Source organism: Lemur catta, chromosome X (genome assembly GCF_020740605.2).
Source record: "Lemur catta isolate mLemCat1 chromosome X, mLemCat1.pri, whole genome shotgun sequence".
Lineage (NCBI taxonomy): Eukaryota > Metazoa > Chordata > Mammalia > Primates > Lemuridae > Lemur > Lemur catta.
Window position 1 is genome coordinate 29,869,759 of NC_059155.1, and position 24,999 is coordinate 29,894,757.

Genomic DNA, 24,999 nt, shown 5'->3' on the forward strand with positions numbered 1-24,999 from the left:
TTAAATCACTATGTCACAATTTGCAGCATTTTGTCAATGATGAGATTGTTTTCTATGCTTGTGGGTGACTTTTTCTATTTTATCTCCTACTGAATAGTTTTATGACTTTTTAGGAAGTTTGTCTGAAAACCCCGTCTTTAAAATTGTCTACTTCTAGCACTAAATGCGTGTCGAAACTATAGAATTTCCCACAAGATTTATCAAATGCACCCATTTTGATCACTCCTGTCTCCTTCTCGCTGGGTTTTGCTCTGCCTTGTGTATGCCTCTGTGCACCTAATGGGTTTATTAGCCAAATTAGCATATACCCAGTGTTCCTTTCTGTTCTGCAAGATATTGGCATTTTGACAACAAGCAAGAAGTGAGACAGATGGGGAAGAATTGTATTGAACTCCTTGCATTTTATTTTTCAGGTGATCTCATTTATCAAGCAACTCCAGTTTGTGAAATATAAAATGATACATACAAAGTCATTACCAAATGTATTTATTGCTGAAAACATAACATTTCTCAAGAAAGGCAAACTGGCTAAAAAGTCCTGAAAGTGTTCAAAAGTAGATAAAATAGAAGAAGACACCCACCAAGGATACAAAACAGTCTTTAGTAGAAATCCATTTAGTCAGCATGTTTGTCAATAAATTGCTTTTTAAAAAATCCTTTAAATGACATTGCCCCCCCAAAAAATGTTAGGACACCCAAACAGATGCCAAAAAACTTAAAAGTGAGCTGGATTTTATGTGAACATAGGGATTCCTTTTGTGAGCTCGTGGCAAATCGGTTTGAGGCCAGTTGACTTAGAACCGATTTGGGATGCAGGCACTTACCTCCCTGCACGTGCAATATGTGGACACAGGGACAACTGTGGCCCTCGGGGGAAAGGGACATTCCTCCTGAATATGACCTCCAAGAGTAAGGGTGAATTGTCAGCTTTTAACTGTTTATTATAAAGACATATTTACACAGAACAATCTTTACAAACACAATGAACACAATTATGGGAAGGGGACAGTTTCTTAATGAAAAGGGCCTTAATATCTTTGTATAAATTAGTATAAGAATCATACACAACCACTTTAAATAAGACAGTCCCCCCTCGACCCACCTACTACCCTCCTCTGCCCGGTATCTCCCATTTCCTCAGCCACCCTGCTTTCTCCTCCTCCCCATGGGGCTGGGCTCGGCTGCAGGCTGATGAGAAAGGAGATGCAGAAAGGAGGGGGAAGAAGGCCCGGGCCCTGGTGGGGGCATCAGTGGCAGGTGCTTTCTGGACACTGGCCAGTCCCCATTCCAAGCCTGAGGAGTAGTGGGAGAGGCTGGCTCCCCAGGGCGGGCCTTGAAGCAGCAGCAGTGTTAGCAGCAGCAGAGGGAAAGGACTCGGGGGAGGCGGACAGGCAGACATTGGGGTTACTGTGGGACTCGGGGGACCCTGACTCCCCCTGCTCCCACACATACATAGGGGGGCATCAGGCTCTTGTATTCTCTTTTTGCCCTCCTGGGAGGCCTCTAAGAAGGAAACCTGGTCAGGCAAAAGGTGAGAGAGCCCCCATGCAGGGAAGGGCTAGTATAGGCCCCTCATGGAAGCTGGGGCCTCCTAGGGGGGCTATCCCACCTGCACTTCCTCCCATCTTTTCCTCCTTCCTTCCCTTCCTTTCCTTTCCTTCCCTCTTCTCCACTCTTTGCACCCCCCCACCCCAAGGAAAGGCCATGGGGAAGAAGGTCCAGTTAACACGAAGGGAAGGCTATTGAGCTCAAGAGTTAAGGCTACCTTTGGCTCACAAAAAGACACAGCTGGGGTTTGAATGATAGTCTCAGTGCTTGAGCGGCCCCTATTACAGTACCCCAGGCTGGGAATGCTGCCCGAATGGGGGCAGCTGGCCAGTTCTGGAAGCTTTCGGCCCAGCTGGGGAAGGCCAGGGAGGTGGGAGCAGCTCCGTCCCCCACAATGGGGCAGTTCACAGCCAGCTTGCCTGTCTCTCCCCTTCCCAGCCGCCCCCAGCCCCAACCTCGGGAAAAGGCACTTCATTCGCTTTGAAAAGACATCATCGAGAGCGGAAAGGACATCATAAAGCTGGGAGACCCAGTCGCCATCCTGGCTCTGCAGTAACCCTGAGCAGGTCACTCCCCTCTCCAGGCCTGTTTTCGCAGGCGTTTGCATAAGGCGGCTGATCTCCAAGGGTCCTTTGGGCTCTGATATTCTGTCATTCTTGGCATAAACAGCTTTCCTGCTTGGCTTTTACTCCTGGGAGGGTATAAAGCCGTGTCAGGCCTGGCACCCTCCCCTCATGACCTGGAGCTTGACCTAGCTTGGTTGGGGTGGGGAGGACAGGGAGTGTTAGGAGGCACAGTAAGGTGAGAGAAGTGACACAGTACTTCACGGGCCTCTTTTCTTCCTTCACCTCTTCCCTAGCTGAGCTCAAACACCGGGAGGGGGAGGAAGCCACAGCTAAGTGGTGCTTCAACCCCCTTCTCCAGGGTGCCACCCCCACCCCCGTTTCAGTGCACCCTGCCTGGATCCCAGCACCAAGCCCCTCCAGCTAGAGAGCCTGTCACTGCATGTCTGTATTCCCCTCTGCAGGCCGGGCGGGCCCGGGGTCCAGCTGACAAGAAAACATGGGATGCTGGAGCCCCCTGAGGAAGGGACCGTTTCCACCCAGCCCCCGGGGCAGACACGAGGTTGGTGAGTTAGATGGGAGAGGCAGTGACTGGAGCGCAGGGTGGAGGAGAAGGAAGGCCTTCCAGGGCTGGGTCTTCCAGGTCAGTCCGAGAGGCGCCAGGAAGATGGGGTGGATGGATCCTGGGGAAAGGGAATCGTGGGCGCCATCCGGGGAGCTGGTGGGTGAGAAGAGCCGGGACCATCAGCAGCTAGAACAGGTGTAAGACGAAAGCTGAATGGGTATGAGGGCTCCGGAGAAGCAGACCAAGGCATGGAGCACAGAGAGCTGCAGCGCGTGGGCACTCAGGGGCCCCTTCCATCCTAAAGAGACAAAAACGACAAGAGAGAAGTCATTGATGTGTCCTAGGCCAAAGGAACCCCTCAGGAAAGGAGAGGAGACAGCCTTCATCTCCCCACGCCCCAGCCCTGAATCTAAAGCCCCAGTCCCTGGGTTGGTGCCACCCTGTCCCTGCTGCAGTCGGAGAGACAGCAGGCCGGGCCTCAGGGGCAGGCTTAGGCCCTGCTCTCTCTGCAGCTGCCTGGATTCTTCCCCCTTCCCACAGCTCTGGCAACCTCAGCCACAACTCTCCTCCTGCTCTCTGTCCCACACCCTGCAAGGCTCTCTGCCTCCTCCCCACTCTCTGGTGACGACTCACATTGGACACGTGTGGGCTTGCCCTGGGCACCCCAGTCATCAAAGCCTGCCAGGACGCCTAGAATTCTCCAGCCGGGCCAGCCTGCCCAACCCCAGGCAGCAGGGTGGAGAGGAGCCCACACCCAACTCTTGGGGAGTCGGGAGATTGGTCCCGAGCATCAAGCCCCTCTCTGGGCCTCAGTCTCCCCCTCTGTACAATGAAGGGGTGAGACGGCTGCTCCAGAAGCTCCCTGCCAGCTCTCAGCCCCTATGCGTGTATGGTGCTGGGACTGCTTGGTAGATGTGTTTGACCAGTGATGAGTGGCAGGGCCACCCAGCTTCCAGGCTGTCCCTTCTCCTCCCCTTTGGCGCTGCTCACTGACCAGAGGCTCAAGTACCTGCTTCAGAAAGGCATGGGGCCCTTATGGGAGAGGCGGGGCCGCTGGCGGCGGAATTTCCTCCGACCCCCCTGCCAAGGCCCTGGTCCATTCCTCGAGGCTCTGGGCTGCACCAGGTGGCGGACTTTGCCTTCCTCCAGCCCCTTCCCCTCAGGAGGCTGCACCAGGGGCCCTGCAAGAAGGAGAAAGCCTGTTACTGAAGAAGGCTGATGAAAACAGGCAGAGGGCGCAGAGCACAGGCCGCCCCCAGGGGCAACTCTCCATGAGGTGGCGCTCCTCATAGCTTTCCTTTTGTTTTTCTTTTCCACCTTGAAAAATCTGCAATTTGTACACTGTTCTGGGGCAAACGGAACCCACAACTCACACCTTGCCATTGATGAAGCTGGTTCTGTCCTTTTGACAGTTAAATCATGTTTCTAACAGGCACAAATGGGTTCTTTCTTTTGGAACGTCATTGAGCGGTGGCACTTTGGGACATCATGCCTGCACTTGGCTGGGATGCAGGAGGCAGGACCCCCCACGGCACCCCTGCAAATGGTACGCTTCAAACATTTCAGACATATGACATTACAATGACCGCCCCCAATGTACCCATCATCCAGATTCAACAATTATCCAGATGGAGTCACATATGCTTTAGTTACCCATTTTCTTTTTTTTTTTCTTGGCTGCAGTATTTTAAAGCAAATGATGAACATCATGCCATTGCACTCCTACATCCTTCCATATTGCAGGGTGACCTACTTTTGAGTACTAGAGATCTCGTGTCTCACCGCTGGGCATCTCCTAGGTGGTCAGGCATCACTGGTTAGGCTCAGGCATGCCCCCAAGCCCTCCCTGTGGATGTTGCTAGGCGGTGGTGGGGTCGGCTGTTTCTGACTCAGCGTGCCTTATGCTGGGCTCTACTCAGCCTGTAATCAGATTTAAAGCCCAGTAAATGCTGCATGGATGAATGAATAAATGAATGAATGGATGAATGAGAGAATGGTCACCTGTGCACCAGGAGGGCGCTGTGCTGCTGTAGTGGGCACCTCCCCACCAATGCCCTATGTCCTGTCCTTCCCAGATCACACCCCTCATCCTGTGTCTGATGTAAATTCCTCCCATTCCAAACCCACCTAGCTTCTACTCTGCACTCTGGGGCTCCTGTCTACATCTGTCCACATCTGGCTTAGAGTAGAAGACTCCTGATGCCAGACTGAGCCCTGACAACAGACTCCAAGTGGTGCTGGGTGCTCTTGGGGGCAATGAGGGGGAAGGCTGCAGTGGAGCCTGCAGTCCAGCCAGAGAAGCCAAGCTGGCAGCCCCGAGACAAGGCTGGCTGGCGGCAGGCAGTGCAGGGAGATGAGCCGGTGCTGGGGAAGAGCTGGTCGGGCGGGGTGCTTGTGCAAGGCCCACTACCGGGCTGGCCTGCAAAAATACAGCGTCTGAGGCCAGTGATAATGAATACCAGTCTCTCCCCCACCCACACCATCCGATCAGCCTTCAGTGCATCCATGTCCCTTGAGCCCCATTGCCATCCATCCAGGAATCCCCACCACTAGCTCACAGTTTCCATGTAGCCTCCCGTTGGCTGCCCGCCCCCCAGTCATACTCCTTCCTGGCAGCTCCTCCTCCCCTCCTCCCCTGCCTGCAGCATCCCCATGCTCTGGTTCCTTCCTTGGCTCCTCTGCTCTTGTGAGTCCTCCTCCGCTTGCACACAATTTCCAGGCATTTAGCCTCCTCTTGGGCCAAAGGTGGGCGGGGTTTGTCCTTAGGGCCCTCTTTAGCCCAGGCTCAGCGCCTGCTGCTCTCCCCACTCACACCCAGACACACCCACCCGGCCGGCACAGGCATCCTCTCTAACTCTCACCACCCCCCTTCTTCCCCAAGAAAAGTCACCGGCCCATGACAGCCCTGCTGTTGACTGGGGTCATTCACTTCACTGTTCACACTTCCGTGCTAATGGTCAGGGTGGGTGAACATGTCAATTCATCCCCTAAACCTATAACCTGTGAGAATGAAAAGAAAAATTATATTAGCACTTTGGAGCAGTAGGTATGGATGGAGCAAGGGGGCTGCTTTTGTCTGACTGTCATGGAGCTACCCTCTTGGTGCCATGTGCGAGGGGGCGGGGGCTGGGGCTGGGGAGGGAGAGGAGGGAAAGACCTTCACTAAGTCCCCCACCTCAGCGGCTTCACCTTCTGGCCTGAGTCTCAGGGTCCTCTCAAGGCTCACCCTGCCCACTGAGGGTAGATGTGAAAGATGCCAAGGAGTCAGCACCGATCACACGGGGGACAGTAAGGACTGTGCTGAGGGTGTGGCCAGGTACAGGGGACGGACCCAAGGGGCCTTGTGAAGTGAAGCGAGTGAAGCTTCGTGTCTCACTTCCATGCCTTCAACTACTGGGAGTGGGGAAGGGGTGGGGCAATGGAATGGCACAGGCCATTGTACCCCAGGGGCCCGGTGGGCATGGAGAAGAGAGGCACGGTGCCAGGAGGGGGAGGGCATCATCTCCATGTGCTCAGCACCCGAGACTGTGAGTGTGGCAGTCAGGAAGGGAGCACTGGGGTAAAGGCCCCTAAGGGGCAGGAGGCCAAGCTGGGAAATGGAACAGGATGGGGAGCGGGGATGGTGGCTCCGATTCTTGCCAGGAAGATGTCTAGACCCTAGACCTGCAGAGAAGAGCCACCCTGAGCTGACTGAGCACTCAGCCAGGCCCTGGAGAGCAGCCACTCAGCAGCCCCTGGCCTCTTGTATCCCTCCCATTGGGTAGGGGACTCATTGTCCTCTGTGTCGCCCAAAGTCTGCAGACTCCTCCTGCACTCAAAGCCCATCGCCCACCTGTTTCCTACTTTTGATACTGGGTCTGGCTCACCGTCAGATAAGCTGACACCTGAAACCCTGGCTTATATCCTGTCCAAAGGGACAAATTAGAGGCTGTTGATTCTCATCACTGTACAAAAGAATTCCCGTTTAGAAATGGGAGCCATCCCCAATGCACTTAAATAGCTTCTTCCAACTCATTTGCTACTTAAAGGGAGGCTAGAGCCATCCCCCACAGAATGTCACACCTAGAGGGACTGGAGCCATCGCTCGCTGAAGAGCCATCAGCAACAAAGCTACAGCATGTCCACACCGAGAACCGCAGTCAGGGGGAGGACAGGGTTGGACTTCCATGCAACCTGAATGCCAACTCCACTGATGCACAAAGAGGTACGTGTGACTTTTCAGGAACGTGCCAGCCTCGCCAGGAATGACGCACCTGTTTTTATCCTCTCATGAGCTGGCCTGTCCTGTGATTGCTTTGAAAGCCCATACAGATGCTCTGGTGGGGACCCTGTTGGCAAAGCCCTTTCACTGCTCTGTGGTCCTGCACGTATCTCTTTGTCCAGCCTCCCACTCCAGTCGCCTTCTCCAGTGCCCTGTGCTATCTCCCAGTGCCAGCCCTGTTGCCCATGGACACATCATGCTCTGGCAGCCTGGCCCTCCGCTTCACTTGCGTTAGTGAAGGCCTGGCTCAGGTTACACGGGTGCTCAGTGCTCAGGACTGGGGATGGAGAGGAGATGCCCCCTCCCTGAGTGAGGCGGCTACAGTAGACTGTCCTCACACTACCACTGCAACTGTACGACTGCACACTTGGAGCCGGGGCTGCGGATGAGGAGGAGGAGGGGAGAAAGAGAGGTGCTTAGACAAAGACCAACGGACAGTTGGCCCTGGCCCAGGAGCTCTCAGACCCAGAAGAGCAAAGTGTATCCAAGGTCAGGAGGCAGTGCAGGAGTGTGTGTGGTGGTGGAAGGGCGAGAGGGGGTGGACACTCCAAGTCAGGACAGAGTGTGGAGAGGAAGAAGCATGGTTTTCAGGCCCGGGACTCTGGCTGGGGACAGCATGCAAGTCCGGGCCAAGGACAAGATGGTCCTGGGATCCCTGTTTTTAACACAGGACAGGAGGCAAGAGGAATAGGATGTGTACCTGGACCCTTGGCTGGTGGCCACCTCCAGGCTCCAGGAGAGGTCAAGGGGTGCAGAAGGCAGTAGGAACCTCAGAAGTTCCCATTACTAGGCTTAAGCAAAATATGAGGGCAATGAATTTACCAAAACCAGGGTGTGCAGATAACCTAATGACGAAAGGCGAATTAAAGCAAGAAGTGGCAGGCTCTGGGCCAGACACACACGGTGCTCCGGTAGCCTGGCCAACTTCCCTTCCCTTGAAACCAGGTCTCTTCTGTACCAATGCTGACCCAACAGCTCGACCCCAGGAGGGTTCGAGTGGACGTCTGTTGGCCCCGGGTCTCCCCATAGCTTCTGGAAGGCAGATCCAGAAGCCCCACCTTCCTCTGGGACACCCTCTCTGCACCCACTCTTTTCCTTCCCTGAAGGCACCCCTTGGACTATCGGCCTGTGGTGGTAACACGTGAGTGTTGTGTCTTGCTAGCTACACCAGACGGTAGGCTTCTGGAGGGCAGGCCCGTGTGGTGTCTTTCATTCATATCTTTTGCTCCCTTCCCTCCATGGCCTGCTTGACAGGAGTTTCTGAGGAACAAGCCTGCTTCCTTCTCACCAAGGGAGTCTTGAAGAGGGAGACCACTGCCAGCTACCTGGAGGCAGGAGGTGCCAGACCCAACCAATGTGCCTTCCTGAGAAGGCAGGCGGTGCTCCCAGGGCCAGAGCATGGCCGAAAAGCAAGAGCAGAGAAAGGAGGTGGCCTACAAAGAGGCAGGCAGAACCGGCCAGGCCCCTTGGAGGCTCCTGGGCTGCATGCCACCCTCCTGTTCTGGAGGGTTTGGAACCAAGGAGGGCCCTGTGCCCTTCCTCTAGGAAACTTGCTGCCCTGCCCTCTCCTTCTCTCTGCTCTCACCTCCCTGTGACTCCAGCCCTGGCACTGGCATTAGTCCACCTGGTCTTGGCCTTCCCCTTCCGTGGTGCCAGGCGCAGCAATGACAGCCAGATCACAGGACTGTGGCAGCTGGAGGTGGGAGCTGGCAGCCCCAGGAGACACTGACGCATGGAAGACAGGCAGCCCTAGATGGGGCTGCTGGGGCGTGGGTGGGGACCAGGTTTGGGGCGGGCAAGGGAACACTGGTGCCAAGCATTGCCAGGTGGGGGGTGTGGTGCAGGTGAGGTGAAAGGACTCCCCTTCCCTGAGCTGCATGGAGAGGTCAGGTCAGGAGCTGTGTTTCCTCCTTTGGTACCTGAAGACAGGGGAACTAAGGTGAAGCATGTCCATGCCTGGGACAGAGGGGAGGGCGAGGCTGGAGCCAGGATATGGGAGAACCAGGTTCCCGGAGAGGGACGGATGCAATGGGTAGGGCGTCCTGCGCAGGGGAGGAGAGCAGCCAGGACCTTGGGGTAAGGGAGGAGAAGACCAGCCCAGCCTGGCTTGGCCTGGCCCGGCCAGCCCTGCCTGGGGGAGGCTGCCTCTGCTCTGCTCACACGCAAGCTGAGAGGAGCAAAAGCTGTGCTCCACGCCGCCGCCTCTGCCCTTCGCCGCGCTGCTGCCTATGCAACAAGTGTCACGTCTGCATCTTGGCACATCACCCCTACTGGCCTGTGCCCCGGGACCGACCGGCAGCCCCTAACCTCCAGGGGCCAGCAGACCTTCAACGTGGGAGCCCAGCCCACCCTGCCCCAGTCAGTTCCCTCCATCGACCCACGAGGGGAGCGGGCATGTCCCCCTCCACACACGCCCACCACGTGGGGTGCGGGGCGGGGGACACGGGGCGCACGCCTCTGGCCCGGAGCTCCACGGTCTGCGAGGGGCGGTCAGGAGGGGCAAGTGATGCCCGAGGCAGCGCCGAGCCCCCCAGAGGAAACGTCCCCGTGGCGGGCCGCCCACTGGCCCCGGGCGCCCTGTCAATCGGCCGCCCGGCGCGGCGGCGCGTGGCTGCTGCTGCGCGGCTCGCGCCGGGCTCCCCGGGAGGCGGGCGGGGCGCGCGTGGGCCGGAGGGCGGGGAGCGCGCCGGCTGCAGCCCGGGGAGCCGCGAGGGAGCGCGGGCGAGCGGGAGGGAGGCGCGCACTCACCTCCACACACCGCGGTCAAGGAGAGCCAGAGCAGCAGGAGCGCCCGCACGCAGAGCCGCAGATCCATGCTGCTCCTCGGGCCGCCGGCCCCGGCGAGCCTGCGGGAGGGCGGAGAGGCCCGGCGCCCGGAGGCACAGCAAGGAGCGAGTCCCAACCGGCGCGTGCGGGCGCGCAGCTCGCGTGGCTCCCGGGCCGCCTGAGTGTGCGCGCCCGAGCCCTGCCGCAGGCTGCCGGCCGCCGCGCCCGCTCGCCGCCTCCGCTCCCCTGCAGCCTCCCTCTCCCGCCGCGGGGCAGCGCCGCGAAGCTGGCCTCGGCGGCTCCGGGGGCGGCAGCGGCGAGCTCTTGCGGAGCGGCTGGCTACTCGGCCGCGGCTCCAACTGCCAGTGACCCCAGCGGCCCGCGAGAATGCTCCCCGCTCACTCCAGGGGCTGCATTTTGTAGCTTGTGGCTTGGCCGCAAGCCCACTTGGTCATGTGGTCATCTGGGGGGGGGTTGGAAGGGGGCAGGAAGAGAGAGAGGGAGAGCGCCTCCCGCACCCCCCCTCCCGGCGCGCACTCCGCAGCCCCAGCCAGGGCGCGAGAGGGAACCCCGAGGTGGCCCCACAACAAAGGCTGCGCGGCCTCTCGGACAACCCACAACTGCTCCCCGGACAATGCCCGCCTGGCCTGGAGCCAGAGAGTTTGCTGAGACCTGAAGGATTTCAAACACAGGAAGCATTTGGGGCGGTGGAGGGGCACACTTAACCCTTTCTCACCTCACTTCCTTAACAGCTGTCAGGAAACCTGGGCGCTCAGGGAAGGACCCAGTCAGGGCTGCCCCCCTCACCCCCTCCACCTCTGACCCTAACCCTGATCCTTCCCCTTGCCACTCCTTAGCCACAAGGGTTTGGTCAAGACCCCCACACACCAGCCCTCCTCTCTCCTCTGTGTCTTCAACTGGGTTTGAATTGGGGGTGACTACCTAGGCTGTACCCGAGGCCTGATTAATCACCCAGCACCCTCGTTTCTCCTACCCTCCCAAGGAGGCACCCTCTACCTGGAATGCCCCCACCCCACTCCGCCCTTCCATGAGCTCTTCATTCTTGCAGCAACACCTCAAATCCCATCTCACCCAGAGGCCTTCCCAGGGCAACAACAATCTAGGAGGGGCTGCCCTTCAGCTCCTCCTCACCGTTGGGACACACCACAGTTCCTAGGGTGTCTGTCCCCTTTCTAGTTCCCCGTCTTGGTTTACCTAACTCTAGCAGTCTAGGCTGGATTCATTTTGCACGTACTTGGGATTCCCCTTCCTAAGGAGGTCCTAAAGTTGTTTGCCTTTCCAAACTAGACCGTTAGCTCCTTCTACAGCCTAGGAGCTCCCAAGGAATGGGGCTGCCTCCTGCATCAGACTGGGAATCCCCTAAGATAAGGACCCTGCCTTCTCATTCTTCTGGATCTCTCCAAAGTCCCCAATATCGTGCTCTGCACATAGGTGGCACTCAACACATGTTAAAAGACTAAATCAGAAGGTGTTTCTACCTTTCAGCAAACCAGGCAGTTTGCTTGAAGTGCAAGTCCAGATTTACACAAAAGATACATTGGACCATGTTTACATGTGCCATAAAAGACATGAGAGACCATGGTATAGTTAAAATATTTTTGAAATGTTATAAAAATTCAGCATATATCAGTCTCCCTCCACCAGAATTGTCACCTCCACAAGAGAGGGATCTTTGCTTTGTTCAAGGCTGTGTCCTCAGACCTAGAACAGGGCCTAGGACATGATTAGGGCTCAATACGTAATTTTGAACATATGAATGAAATTTTCAAAAACATCCCTACTGCCTAAATCGAGGTAGCAGGAAGGGAATAAGATAGGGCTCTCATGAATAGTCTATGGCCCCGTTAGCCACATTCAAGCAGGAAAGGGAATATGAAGCAAAGCACCTCTCTTCATCCACAAGACCCAGGCTGTGAGTGGCAGGCAAGGGTAGCATGACATCCTTCTCCATGGGTTGTCCCCCTGGAAAGAAATGTTCCAACCAAGAGAAGAAACACGTGGCCTCTAGACTCCACCCTCATCTGCTATAGGACCTTGCCATTGTCACCTAAATTTACTGGGTCTCGTGGGGATGATAATCTCTGCTCTACCCTCTTTAAGGTTGTCATGGGATTAAATGAGATACTGTATCTGAAGGTGCTGTGCAAATTGGCAATAAATTCTTGAAGAGTTGTTTTTAAGAACCTTGGTGCTCCAACCCCTGATTGGGCAAGCCCGTACACACCCAAATAAATGATCCCCATAACTAGGTTAACAGAAGCCTTCATATTTAATTGCACCTTTACTACAGTGTATATGGGCTCTTGCTAAGTGGTTACAGCATTTAGTGCTTTCCAATACAGTATCTACTAACCACATTTCAAATGAAGTTTAAAATTCAGTTCCTCAGTGACACTGGCCACATTTCAATTGCTCAGTAGCCACATATAGCTAGTGGCTACTGTATTGGACAGAACAGAATAGAACCTTTCAGTCATCACAGAAAGTTCTATTGGCTAGAGCACTCATTCATTTCTACCTTTTTCTATAATCCTTTTCCCCACATTACCTAGTCTTCAAAATGCACAAGGTAAGGGGGGAAAAAAAACCACAAAAGCAAACCATTACAAATTCAAGCCAAGCAACAATAAATCGAAGGCCTGCATTTCAGGCAAGATTTAAAGAGCTGAACACTTTTCAAAATCTAGTCCTTCTCTCCACTTAACCAAACTGCATCCATTTTTCTAGCCCCAGATCCAAGATTTCATCTCCCATCTTTCTCAGGCCACTCTCTCCCATGGTGACTTTGCCCTCTCCATAGCAGCTATGGCTGTACCTTTCATTGTCGTTACTCTCACTGTAGCTTGGGAACACCTTTGCATTTGCGTGCCATGCTCTGTGGGCCTGCTGTCATTCTGCAGAGACGCCCACCACTGTGTCCATTCTGGAATCAAGGCTGATAAGGCAAGGAATGCAACTCTCACTGCTAAATCTGAACCCCTCGTGGGCTCCCATATCTCTCAATATTATATGGAAATGACCGGTTTTCATATCTGTCTCCACCTGCCAGACTTTAAGGTCACAGGAATGATATATTCCATAACTACTTGTCAAATAAATAAATAATTATGAGCAAGACCCTGCACCGTCTTTTGTTCAGGAAGATACTATTGAATTAATATCAGCAAAATAAATGTTTTAAGGTATGTCTCTGGCGGTAGGGAGGAGGTACATGAAAGCCTCCACACTCTCTTGCCCTGAGGCAGCAAGCAGCTGTGAAGTTGTTTGAAGCATCGCTGCACTGGGGGCTCAGACCTGTAGTCAGGGGCAAGACTCAGTCTTCAGTCATGGTGAAGGACAATCCTGGGGGCAGGGGTAGGACTCAGTGAATTCTTGGGGACAGAAATGAGATAGCTGACCTATGCGAGGCCAGCCTGTAACTTGTCTCCCTCATTAGTGCTATGCACCAGCTATTCAGTTCCGCTTAGTGTCCCATGTCATTACCACCAGCTGCTGCTGTTCAATTGACTTGCTGACCTCTCTGTCCTGTGGCTTTAAGTGAGCAGTGTGGTGTGTTAAAAAGAACTCAGCTTCAGGAGTTTCACATAACTGAATTCAAACCTTGCTTCTCAATCCCATTCATTAGCTCTGTGACCTCGCTCGAGTTATTATACTTAGCTTCTCTGAGGCTGGGTTTCTTCATCTACTAAATGAGGGTAATAATGGTACCTACCTTATCATGTACTATGGTTTGAATGTATGTGTCCTTCCTAAATTCATAAGTTGGTATTAAGTGATGGTATTAAGAGGAGGGGCCTTTGGGGATTGATTAAATCACGAGGGCTCTACCCTTATGAATGGATTAGTGCTCTTATAAAAGATTGAAGGGAGTGCCCTAGTTCCCTTTTTGCCCTTCCGTCCCTTCTGCCATGTGAGGACATAGTGTTTGTACCCTCCAAAGGAAGCAGCATTCAAGATGCCATCTAGGAAGCAGAGACTCTGCCCTCACCAGACACAGAACCTGCCAGCACCTTGATCTTGGGCTTTCCAGCCTCTGGGACTATGAGAAATAAATTTATATTATTTATAAATTACCCAATCTCAGGTATTCTGTTATAGTAGCAGGAATAAACCAAGACATTATAGTTGGGAGATTAAATGAGATAATGTAGCACAGTCCCCAGCCCACAGTGGTTGCTCACATAATGTTAGTTTTCTCCTCTTCCTGACCTGCCCCTCCCACCACCTTCTGGTCAGTCCTCTGGCCTCCTGGAACTGATCAGGAAGGAATGGCTGTGTCTTCGACCTGCTCCATCCCCACCTGCCTTCTTCCTAGCCATCGAAACTTCTTATTATCTTATTCCTCCACAGCACCAATCTCTGCTGGGGCTAATCTGATGAATGCACTTGATCCAGGGAGTTAATGCATGATAGTGGTTTGAGGTTATGCCTCTCCGGTATGGTATTCATTTTAAAGGGGGCCTTTGGGAGACAATACCCTGCCCCAAGGAAACGTCAAGCTCCACCTTTCTGAGCAAGGAGACATTTCAGTGACTTTCATTTGGCTTCTCTACACAGAACTCACCTGGCTCCAAAATCAACTAAAGAAGAGATTATCTCCGGCAATTCACAACCCAACTTTCAACCTGCAGGTCCAGTCACTGAAACTTCAGAGTACAATCTTGTTGCAGCCCATTCCTCTCTGCCTGTCCCCACAGATGATGATGATGATGATGCAGCTAAAATTTATTGTGCGTGTGCTGTATGTCAAACACTGTTCTCAATGCTTTACATGTATTAACTCATTTAATCATCAACCTATGTGGTAGGTTCTATTCTTTATCATCCCCATTTTACAGATGAGACAACTGAGGCTAGGAGAGTTTAAGTAATTTTTCCAGGTCTTGAATTAGGAATCAGTGAAGCATAGTAGTTAAGCACACGGGTTCTGGAATAAGGCATTTCTGTCACTTACTACATGAATAACTCTGGGCAAATTATTAACCCTTTCTGACCCTTAGGTGGCTCATCTGAAACAAACGGAGTAATACTTAGCTCTTTGTGTTATTGGAAGGATTAAATGAATCAATTCCTATAAAGTTCCTGACACAGTGCTTATTCTCATAGTAAGGTGAGCACTGTATAAATGTTATCTATTCTCATAGATATTTGTGTATATGTCTTACCCACATGGGATAGTAAGGCTATATCTTATTCATTTTCATAAGCTCACCAGCAGTGCTATTGCCCAAAGCAAATACTCGATAAATATTTCTTGAATGAAAGAAGGAATTAGATGGTCATACTAATAATCACTCTAGCTTTATGATACATATCAAGTGTCTTTATTTGGGTAAAGTTATCACAACTTGTCCAACAGGCTCTTAGATGGGTCAACACCAACAGTTAGCAGAAATACACAGAGATGTAACCTTCCCCCCACACCTAATTGTGAGGTGGTTGTTTTTACTGGAGTAATGCAAAAAGTGGAGTGGGGAGAGGACATCTGGAGAATTATGCAGATGGAGAAACTGAGGTCTAGAAAGGAAAAGTGACTTGCCTAAATTTACACAGAAAAGCTGGTGGCCAAGTCAGGACTTGAATCTAGGTCTAACTAACTGCCACCTCCTGTGTTCCCCTCTGTGCCGTCCCAGCATAGAAGTAGTGCTCACTGGCCGGGCCGAGCAGTCCCCCAGCTGGCTGCAAAGGCACTCAAAACAGTTGTGGTTAGGCCTGGGGCTCTCATTCCACAGGCCAGCCTGTCTGGGGCATCTCAGAACGAGTCTTCCCAACTTCCCAGGGTCTCTCATTCAATGTGTTTCCTAAGATATAAGCTAAATCAATGAGCAAAGAAATTCAGTAGCAGCAGCATTGGTCAAAAGTATTTATGAAGAGCCTCAAAGCTTCCCCTTGTCTCTGGAACTACTTAACAGGAACTTGGGGGGGTGTGCGGGAAGTGTAAGGGGCCAGCTGTTAGTTGATGCCTCACTAACTAGTTCCATGACAAATTACCTTTGCTCAGTTAAGCACCAGCAGAGAACATGAATTTTCACTGTCTCATTGCTAAGTATTTGTCTTTCTGAGTCTATTGGCTGGAGTCAAGCTTTCTAACTCATCTATATCCACCAGGGCAGCCAGCACAATGCTTTCCATAGAGCAGTAGATGCTTAAGCTATATTCATGAATTAACTTTCCCATTTGGGGTATGAGAACATTTTAATCAGAGAACATGATGTTAATTATGTGAAACCCAGCCTGGAACTTACTCTGTGAATCAAAAGGCCCTAATGATCATTTGGAGGAAATAAGCTCGTGGGGATTTGTTGAACTTTGTCAGGGTTTCTTCTTCAGCTAGCTGTGGGATTCTCCCTTGCCTCGGTGTCCAGTGCCTTCTAACACTGATCACCAGCTACAGAGTGAGATCTTGTCTTTCACACTTGCCCTTTTCCCAAGCACACGGAGTGAAATACTAACCGTCGTCAGGTGTCACGTTTGCAAAAATTAAAGTCGTCATTTTGCATAACTGCACTACCTCTATTCACATCCCCAGTGTTTAGTACTGTATGGCAGTCGCTGCATGCTAATTCCTTCCGCTGGGCACCTTTTGGCCCCTCCCAAATGGGCTCCAACTGCCCTGGAAATGCTTTTCCACTTCGGTTTCTTCCAACTTCTTTGCACACTACGTACCTCCTCAGGTTGTCTTGTATGTTTAAGAGACCCCAAAGATCCCCACAGATACACCTCCCTTGACACAACTACTATGTTCCTAAAAAAAATGTCACGTCAGTGGAATTCAGATAGCTATATCTCAGATGTCTTTGCAGGGTTCACTGTTCACTAGCTGGATAGATCCTAAAAGGGATCCTCCAAGAAGGTGAAGAACTGCTCCTCCAGCCCTGCCCCCAGCCCAGCCCAGCCCAGCCACGCCCCATCGAGTTGCTCCTTTTTCTCTGCATCCTGACTAATTCCTTCTGATCCTTGGCCTCTCCCAGAGCCACGCAGGTCCCCGTTCCTCCCGTTTGTCTTCAAGAGCAGTTTCATTTCCTCTGCACATCCTCTATGACGTCTCCCAGGAGCCTCCATCCTTCCTCTTCCCTAGGGTCTATAAATACCCTCTCCCAGGGGAGGCATGCGAATTCCTTCCTCAGGCAGCAAGACCCTCTCAGCCAGGATAGCCACTCCCAAAGGAGCAGCTTTATCTCCAAGGTCCAGTGGACCATTGAACCTTTCTTCCTCCTGCTTTGCTGGCTAATATTATCTGGGCTTAGATTAGGTAGGATATTATATGATCTCAAATCTGGCACCTGTGTGTGCTGAGCCAGGGCAAAGATTGTTGGGGACTATTGTTGAGTCTATGATCAGTTTGTTATGGGCTTAGAGCTCTGAGATAATGAGATCTGCTTTGTTCTAACCCAAATCCAAGTTCGTACCCCTAAAGAGATCAGAGATTGGCACCAGTCACCACCTGGATCCTAACCCTGGCCACAGACTGAGATCTTTTGGGGGTCTTATTTTTTCATCTTTCGTGCATTTCCCATACAAATAGAGAGTCAAATATTGTACTAATCATAAAAAGGTAACACTTTTGGGGAAAAGAAAGAAAGAAAGAAAGAAAGAAAGAAAGAAAGAAAGAAAGAAAGAAAGAAAGAGAGAGAGAGAAAGAGAGAGAGAAAGAAAGAAAGAAAGAAAAAGAAAAGTAGCCATTTTACAGCAAACCCCTAAGCATTCGCTTCCCGGAGCTGCTGTAACAAATTACCACAAACTTGGTGGCTTAAACCAGAAGTTTATTCTTTCTCGCTTCTGGAGGCCAGAAATCTAAAATCAAGAAAGCTGCAGGGTGAAAAATGTATGCTAAGTTAGTGAGGTGATGAATATGTTAATTAGCTTGATGGACTCTTTCTACCGTGTATACATAGATCAACACATCACAATGTTCCCCATAAGTATACACAATTATTATTTGTTAGCAATAAATAAAATTAATTAATTTAATTAAAAAAGAAACAAAAGTAGAAAGTTCTAGGGGAGAATCCTTCCTTGTCTCTTTCAGCTTGAGGTGGCTCCAGGCGTTCTTTGCCTTGGTCCAATCAATGGCTCCGACTTCACATGACCTTCCCCTCTTTTGTCTGTGTGATACCCTCTGCCTCACTCTTACAAAGCCCTGGTCATTGGATTTACAGCCCACCCGGATAATCCAAGATGATCTCATCTCAAGATCCTTAACTTAGTTACATTTGCAAAGACTATTTTCAAATACGGGTGTCACATTCACATGTCCCAGGGGTTAGGACAGGGTCATATCTTCTAGGGGGAGTCACCATTCAAACCACTACACCCCACTACCTCCATTTACATCCCTGGCTTGCTGGAATCAAAAGAGCATGAACTTTCTGTCAATTTGATCTCCAAATATCTGTCCAATCTACACATCTCTGTTTCTGCTGCCCCATTCTTGTTCAAGCCCTGTCATTCCTCACACATCATTCTCCATAGCAACCACAATGGTCATGCCAGTCCTACTTTGCTTGAAAACCTTCTGTGGCTCCCCATGGCTTTTAGGATCAAGATCAGACTCTTGGCCATGGTCTGCGAGCCTATGCAAAATCTAGCTCCCACCCACCTCACCAGCCTTTTTTTTTTTCTTTTTTAAAGAGACAGAGTCTCACTCTGTCACCCCGGCTGGAGTTCAGTGATGCGATCATAGTTCACTGCAATCTCCAACTCCTGGGCTCAAGTGATCCTCCTGCCTCTGCCTCCCGAGTATCTGGGACTACAAGTGCATGCCAGCTGGCCAAGCTATTTTTTATTTTCATGTTTTGAAGAGACAGGGTCTCGATATGTTGCCCAGGCTGATCCGGAACTCCTGGCCTCAAGTGATCCTCCTTCCTCGGCCTCCTAGAAGTGCTGGGGTTACGGGTGTGAGCCTCCATCCCTGGCCTTCTCGCCAGCCTTTTCTCTTGCCTCTCATCCTCTTTCTGTCTGCAGTGCTATGTTTCTCCTGTCACACTGCCTTCCCAATACTCTTCCCTCCTACTAGAGGACCCTGTGCCCTACCCCATCTTCTCCTGGCTAATGCCTGTCATCCATCAGCTTGCCTCTAAGGTGAAATAACTACTCCACAAGAGATGCTTTCCCTAACCCTCAGACTGGCTGAAATTCCCCCACAACACCTTCTCTCATAGTTTGCAATTTGATTTGAGTTGAATTAGTGTCTGGCCCCCCACCCCCAACTAGACTGAGCTCTGAAAGGGCAGGGGCTATGGCTGTCTGGTTTCGTGACTGTGTCCTCAGCATCTAGCCAGTGTCTGACACATAGTAGGTGTTCACTCATTATCTGAATGAATATATAAATGAATGAATGAATGGGTCTAAACATCTATGTTCTGGTCTCTCAAGTTCTTCTTCTAAAAAACAAAAACAAAAAAAAGCAATGCTTATCTCAAAGGACTGAGTAAGAATCAAAATGAGAGAATGAAGGAGAAGGGGCTTTACAAACCATGAAATGCCTTACTAATTTAAGGACTCACTATAAATACTAGTCCATGTAACCAGCCTTTGCAGGGGTTGGAGGTGCAATGCACAGGGCTTAGGGTCAGCCGGAGAAACGGGGGTGTAGGAGGGCAAAGATACTTGAGGTCTACATTCCTCTGGATAGGAAGTTTCTGTGACTCTGCTGTGTAGGATAAAATTACAAGAACACACTCAATTCCCCTGCTTCAGGCTTGAAGCACATAACTTATCATCCTGTGGGATCAAGAAGAAAATGCCATTCTGCTCAGGTGTAAATATTGCCCGGAGTCACCTCGGGCATTTAGGATTTTGATTGTCTTCCCTTAAAGCATCCGATCCAGGTACAGGCTGAGGATAGGATGACAGCCTCCTGGGCTGGGTCCCTCTTGGCCAGCGCTTCCCATGAGGTGATCCATCCATCAGCCGTGGCACTGGCTTAAGGCGCTGCCCAGCTGACAAATGACTTTGAAGCGTGCCTCTTGGCTTTACATTTTCCCACTTCCTTGCCCTCTTGGCTTTCACTGTTAGCAGGCAGGGAGGGTATCACCTCCTTCCTCTTGCTCCTCTAGCACGTCCATCTAAAAGGCATCCCAGGAGGTTTGACATTCCATGTCTTTAGTTTCTTACATTTGATTTCCCCAGACCCTATCAAGTCATAATCTCATTTCCTGCAGGGAAGGGACACTTCCACCTCTTCCTCCATATCCTCTTAGCTCCTTGCATTTGGGTCAAGAGACCTAAAAAGGCCATTTCTCATTTCCATCTTGTCTTCCATTGTTTTCTCCCCTGGGATGTATATGCATTCATGGTCCTGAGATGCCTCACTGGTCTGGAATGTTCATGGCGAGCTGATCCTCTGAATCATAGACTTAAAGAAATTGGAAAGAGCAGAGCTCATTAGGCTGTCATTTCCCTAGTTTCCTCCTCTGACCTGGATGTCTTCCCACTGGCTGAATGGTGTGCTTCCCCGCTCTGTCCCACTGGCTTTTGAGGCTCTGTCTACACAGCCCCAGAGATATAAATAACAGAGGAATGTCTCTGCATAATCCAAGCAAAATCCCCAGTTTTTTCTCAATAATTTGGGCATCCCAGTACAAAGCACTATTTCAGTAGAAGGCTTCCAGTACCACAGGACTGGAGCTGGAGAGAATCTTGTACTTCATCTGTTCAAAGACCTCTTCCTTTTTTGTTTATAGCACTATGGAGGTATAATGGACATACAATAACTTGCACATTTTGCATGCAGTGTACAAAAATTGTATAGTTTGCTAACTTTTGACATATGCCTACTCCAATGAAACCATCGCCACCAAGTTTCCATCACTGCCTAAAGTTTCCTCCGACCCTTTTATAATCCCTCCCTCCAGCCCCTTCCCTCTCCTCTATCCCCAGCATCACTGATCATTTCTCTATTAATATATAGTTTGCATTTTCTGAAATTTTATATAAATGGAATAACACAATGTGTACTTTTTTTGCTGGCCTCTTTCACACAGCAAATTTATTTTGAGATTCATTGTGTTGTATGTATTAATAGTGTTGTACATATTGGCATGTCATTACTTTTGAATTGCTGAGTAGTATTCCACCATGGTTTGTTTATCCATTCACTGGTTGATGGACATTTGTAGGTTGTTTCCTAGTTATTGGTTCTTACAAATAAAACTGCTATGGACATTTGTGTGCAAGTCTCTGTGTGGGCAAAGACTTTCATTTCCCTTGGGTAAATACCTAGGAGTGGAATATTGAGTCATATAGTAGATGCGAGTTTAACTTTTTAAGAAACTACCAAACAATTTTTCAAAATGGTCATACCATTTTACATTCCCACCAGTAGTGTGTGAGAATTCCAGTTTCTCCATATGCTCACCAACACTTGGTATGGTCGGTTCTTTTAATTTTAGCCATTCTAATTGGTCTGGAGTGCTATCTCACTGTGGTTTTAAATTTTATTTCCCTAATGGCTAATGAGGTTAAGCATCTTTATATATGTTTATTTGTCATCCAAATATCTTCTTTGGTGAATAGTCTGTTCAAATATTTAGTCCATTTTTTATTGGTTGGTTTTCTTATAATTGAGTTATTTTAACAATTTTATTGAAACATATTTCACATACCATACAATTTACCAATTTAAGGTGTACAATTCAATGGGTTTCATATATTTAAAAAGTTGTACAACCATCACCATAATCTAATATTAGAATATTTTCATCACCCCAAAAGGAAACTTCATACCCATTACCAGTCACTCCCCATCCCCCTATCCCTCCATCTTCTGGCAGCCACTAATCCACTCGCTGTCTTTACAGATTTGCCTCTTCTGTACATTTTCTATGAAGAGTCATACAATATTGACGATTTGTGTCTGGCTTCTTTCACTAGCATAATGTCTTCAAGGTTCATCCATGTTGTAGTATGTATCAGTAATTCATTCCCTTTTATTGCCAAATAATATCCCATTGTTTGGTTATACCATATTTTATTTATCCATTCATCAGTTGATGGACATTTGGGTTGTTTTTATTTTTGGCTATTATGAACAATGCTGCTATGAACATGTATATAAATTTTTGTGTGGACATATGTCTTCAATTCTTTCAGGAATATACCTACAAGTATTTACCTAGATTACATGATAATTCTCTGTTTAACCTTTTGAGGAATCACCAGGCGTTTTTCTGAAGCAACTACACCACTTTACATTCCCACAAGCAATGTATGAGGATTCCAATTTCTCCACATCCTACCCAAACACTTGTTATTCCCGGTTTTGTTTTTATTATAGCTATCTCAATGGGTATAAAGTGGTATTTCATTGTGGTTTTTATTTGCATTTCCCTAATGATTAATGGTTATTTCATATGCTTATTGACCATTTGTATATCATCTTTGGAGAAATGTATGTTCAGATCCTTTGCCTATTTTTAAATTGGGTTATTTTTTTTTATTATTGAGTTGTAAGAGTTCTTTATATTTAATATATTTTGGATACCAAACCCTTATCAGATATATGATATGCAAATATTTTCTTCCATCTCATGGGTTGTCATTTTACTTTCTCAATAGTGTCCTTTGATGCACAAAAGTTCTTAATTTTGATGAAGTTGTATTTATCTATATTTTCCTTGGTTGCTTGTAGTTTTGGTGTCACATCTAAGTAACAATTGACTAATCCAAGGGCACACAGATTTACACCAATATTTTCCTCTAAGAGTTTTATACTTTTATGTCTTACATTTAGATCTATACTCTATTTTGATTTGATTTTTATGTACAATGTAAGGCAGGAGATCAACTTCATTCTTTTGCACAAAGATGTCTATTTGTTCCAGCATTATTTGTTGAAAAGAATATTCCTTCCTCTATTGAATTATAAACAGTATCATTTTTAAATTTCAGTCTCTAATTGTTGCTAGTATATAAAATTAAAATTGATTTATGTATCTTGTATGTATGATCTTGTATACAGAAATCTTGCTAAAATCAGTTATTATTTCTAATAGGTTTCTTGTAGATTCTCTTAGATTTCCTACATAGATGATCATGTTATCTGCAAATAGACAACTTTAACTTCTTCCTTTCTTATCTGTATGCCTTTTATTTCATTTTCTTGCCTTATTGCTCTTGCTAGGACTTCCAGTAAAATGTTGAATAAGGGCAGATATCTTTGTCTAGTTCCTGATCTTAGGGGGAAAGAATTCAGTAGTTGACCATTGAGTGTTATATTAACTGTTTGTTTATTTTTCATAACACCCTTATTCAAGTTGGGGATGTTTTCTGCTATTCCTAGCTGGCTGAGAGTTTTTCTTAGAAAGGGATGTTGGATTTTGTGAAATGCTTTTTCTGTATCTACTAAGATAATCATATGGCTTTTTCCTCTTTTTGCTTATTATTGTGACAAATTACAGTGCTTGATTTTTAAACATTAAGCCAACCTTGCTTTGCTGGGATAAACCCCACTTGATCATGATGTATTCTCCTTTTTATATATTATTAGGTTTGATTTGCTAAAATTTTTGCATCTCTGTTTATTAAAGATAGTAATCTGTAGCTTTCTCATAACATATTTTTCTGCTTTTTTTGTTTTTTGTCAGGGTCATGCTGATAACAAATATAGACAGAATGAAAAGGTAAATATTCCTTCCTTTTCAATTTTCTGGAAGACTTTGTGTAGAATTGGTATTACTTCTTCAAATGTTTTGGAGAATTCACCAATGAAGTCATCTGACCCTGAAGTTATCTTTGTAGGAAAAGTTTCAACTACAAAGTCAATTTTTTAATAGAGGGCTATTCATAGTACCTATTTCTTCCTGAGTATTTTGTGTCTTTCAAAAAATTGTCCATTTCATTTAATTTGTCAAATTTATAGGCAAAAAGTTGTTCATAAAATTCCCTTAGTATCCCTTTAATATTTGTAGAATCTGTAATTATATCATCACTGTCATTCTTCATACTTGTAACTTGTGTCTTCTTTCTTTTTTTCCTGATTAGTCTGGTTAGAGATTTATCAATTTTTAAAAAGTGTTGGCCATTATTTCTTCAAGCATTTTTTTCTGTTACCTTTCTTCTCTTTATTCTCCTTCAGAGACTCCAATTACATGGCCTAATATACAGCTTTTTCCTACAGCTTACTGATTTTCTATTCACTTTTTAAATTCTCTTTTCTATGTGTTTTTCGTTTTGAATCAATTCCATCGCTATGTATTCAAGTTCACTAATCTTTTCTTCTGCAATATCTAATATGCTATTAATCTCATCCAATGTATTTTTACCTCACATGTTGTAGTTTTCATCTCTATACATTTGATTTAAGTACTTTCAAAAATATCTTCCAGTCTCTACCCAGATTTTTGAACATACAAAATACAGTTATAATAACTGTTTTTAATACACATGTTTGATAATTCTAATGTCTACATCAGTTCTGGCTTGATTTCAATTACTTGATTTGTCTCCTCCTTATTAGTCACAATTTCCTGCTCTGTCCACACTAGGTAATTTTTTTTACTGGATGCCATACATTGTATATCTACCATATTGGGTTCTTCATATGTCTGTATTTCTATAATCAGTGGTTCTCAATCAGGGGTGGTTTCAGTTGTCTGGAAACATTTTTGGTTGTTACAACTGTAGGGTGTTATTGGCATCCAATGGGTGGAGGCCAGGTATGATTATAAACATCCTCCAATGCATGTGATGGCCCCCACAATAAAAATTATCAAGTCTAAAACGTCAATTATACTGAAGTTGAGAAACCCTGCTATAAATATTCTTGAGCTTTGTTCTGAGACTCAGTTAAGTTTGTTGGAAATTGTTTGATTCTTTTGGGTCTTGCTTTTGACTTTTTTAAATGAGACCAGAACAGTGCTAAGTCTAGGGCTAATTACCATACTGAGGCAAGACTCTTCTGCATACTCTACTTGGCTTAGTCTGTTCAGGCTGCTACAACAAAATGCCAAAACTGGGTAGCTTATAAAAAACAAAAGTTTCTCTCTCACAGTTCTGGAGGCTGGAAGTCCAAGGCCAGGGCACCATAATCATTCAGTTACTGGTGAGGGCCCACATTCTGGGTTATTGATGGTCATTTTCTTGTTGTACCCTCACATGGCAGAGAGGAGAGAGAGGAGAGAGAGACACTCTCTCTCCTGTGTCTCTTCTTCTAAGGGCACTAATCCCATCATGAAGGCTCCACCCACATGACCTAATCACCTCCCAAAGGCCCCACTTTCTAATACCATCACCTTGGGGGTTAGGATTTCACCATACGGATTTGGGGAAAACTT

The 24,999-nt window shown here is 48.2% G+C and overlaps 1 protein-coding gene across 1 annotated transcript; it reads right to left on the minus strand.

The window, feature by feature from the left end:
* Positions 1 to 381: 381 nt before the first annotated feature.
* APLN (apelin) lies at positions 382 to 10,090 on the minus strand. Its single transcript, XM_045537992.1, has 3 exons — positions 9,686 to 10,090; positions 3,686 to 3,857; positions 382 to 2,974 (listed from the first exon to the last, which is right to left on the minus strand). The coding sequence occupies exons 1-2, from the start codon at positions 9,750 to 9,752 to the stop codon at positions 3,691 to 3,693; spliced, it is 234 nt and encodes a 77-aa protein (XP_045393948.1). The 5' UTR covers positions 9,753 to 10,090; the 3' UTR covers positions 382 to 2,974; positions 3,686 to 3,690.
* Positions 10,091 to 24,999: the final 14,909 nt, after the last annotated feature.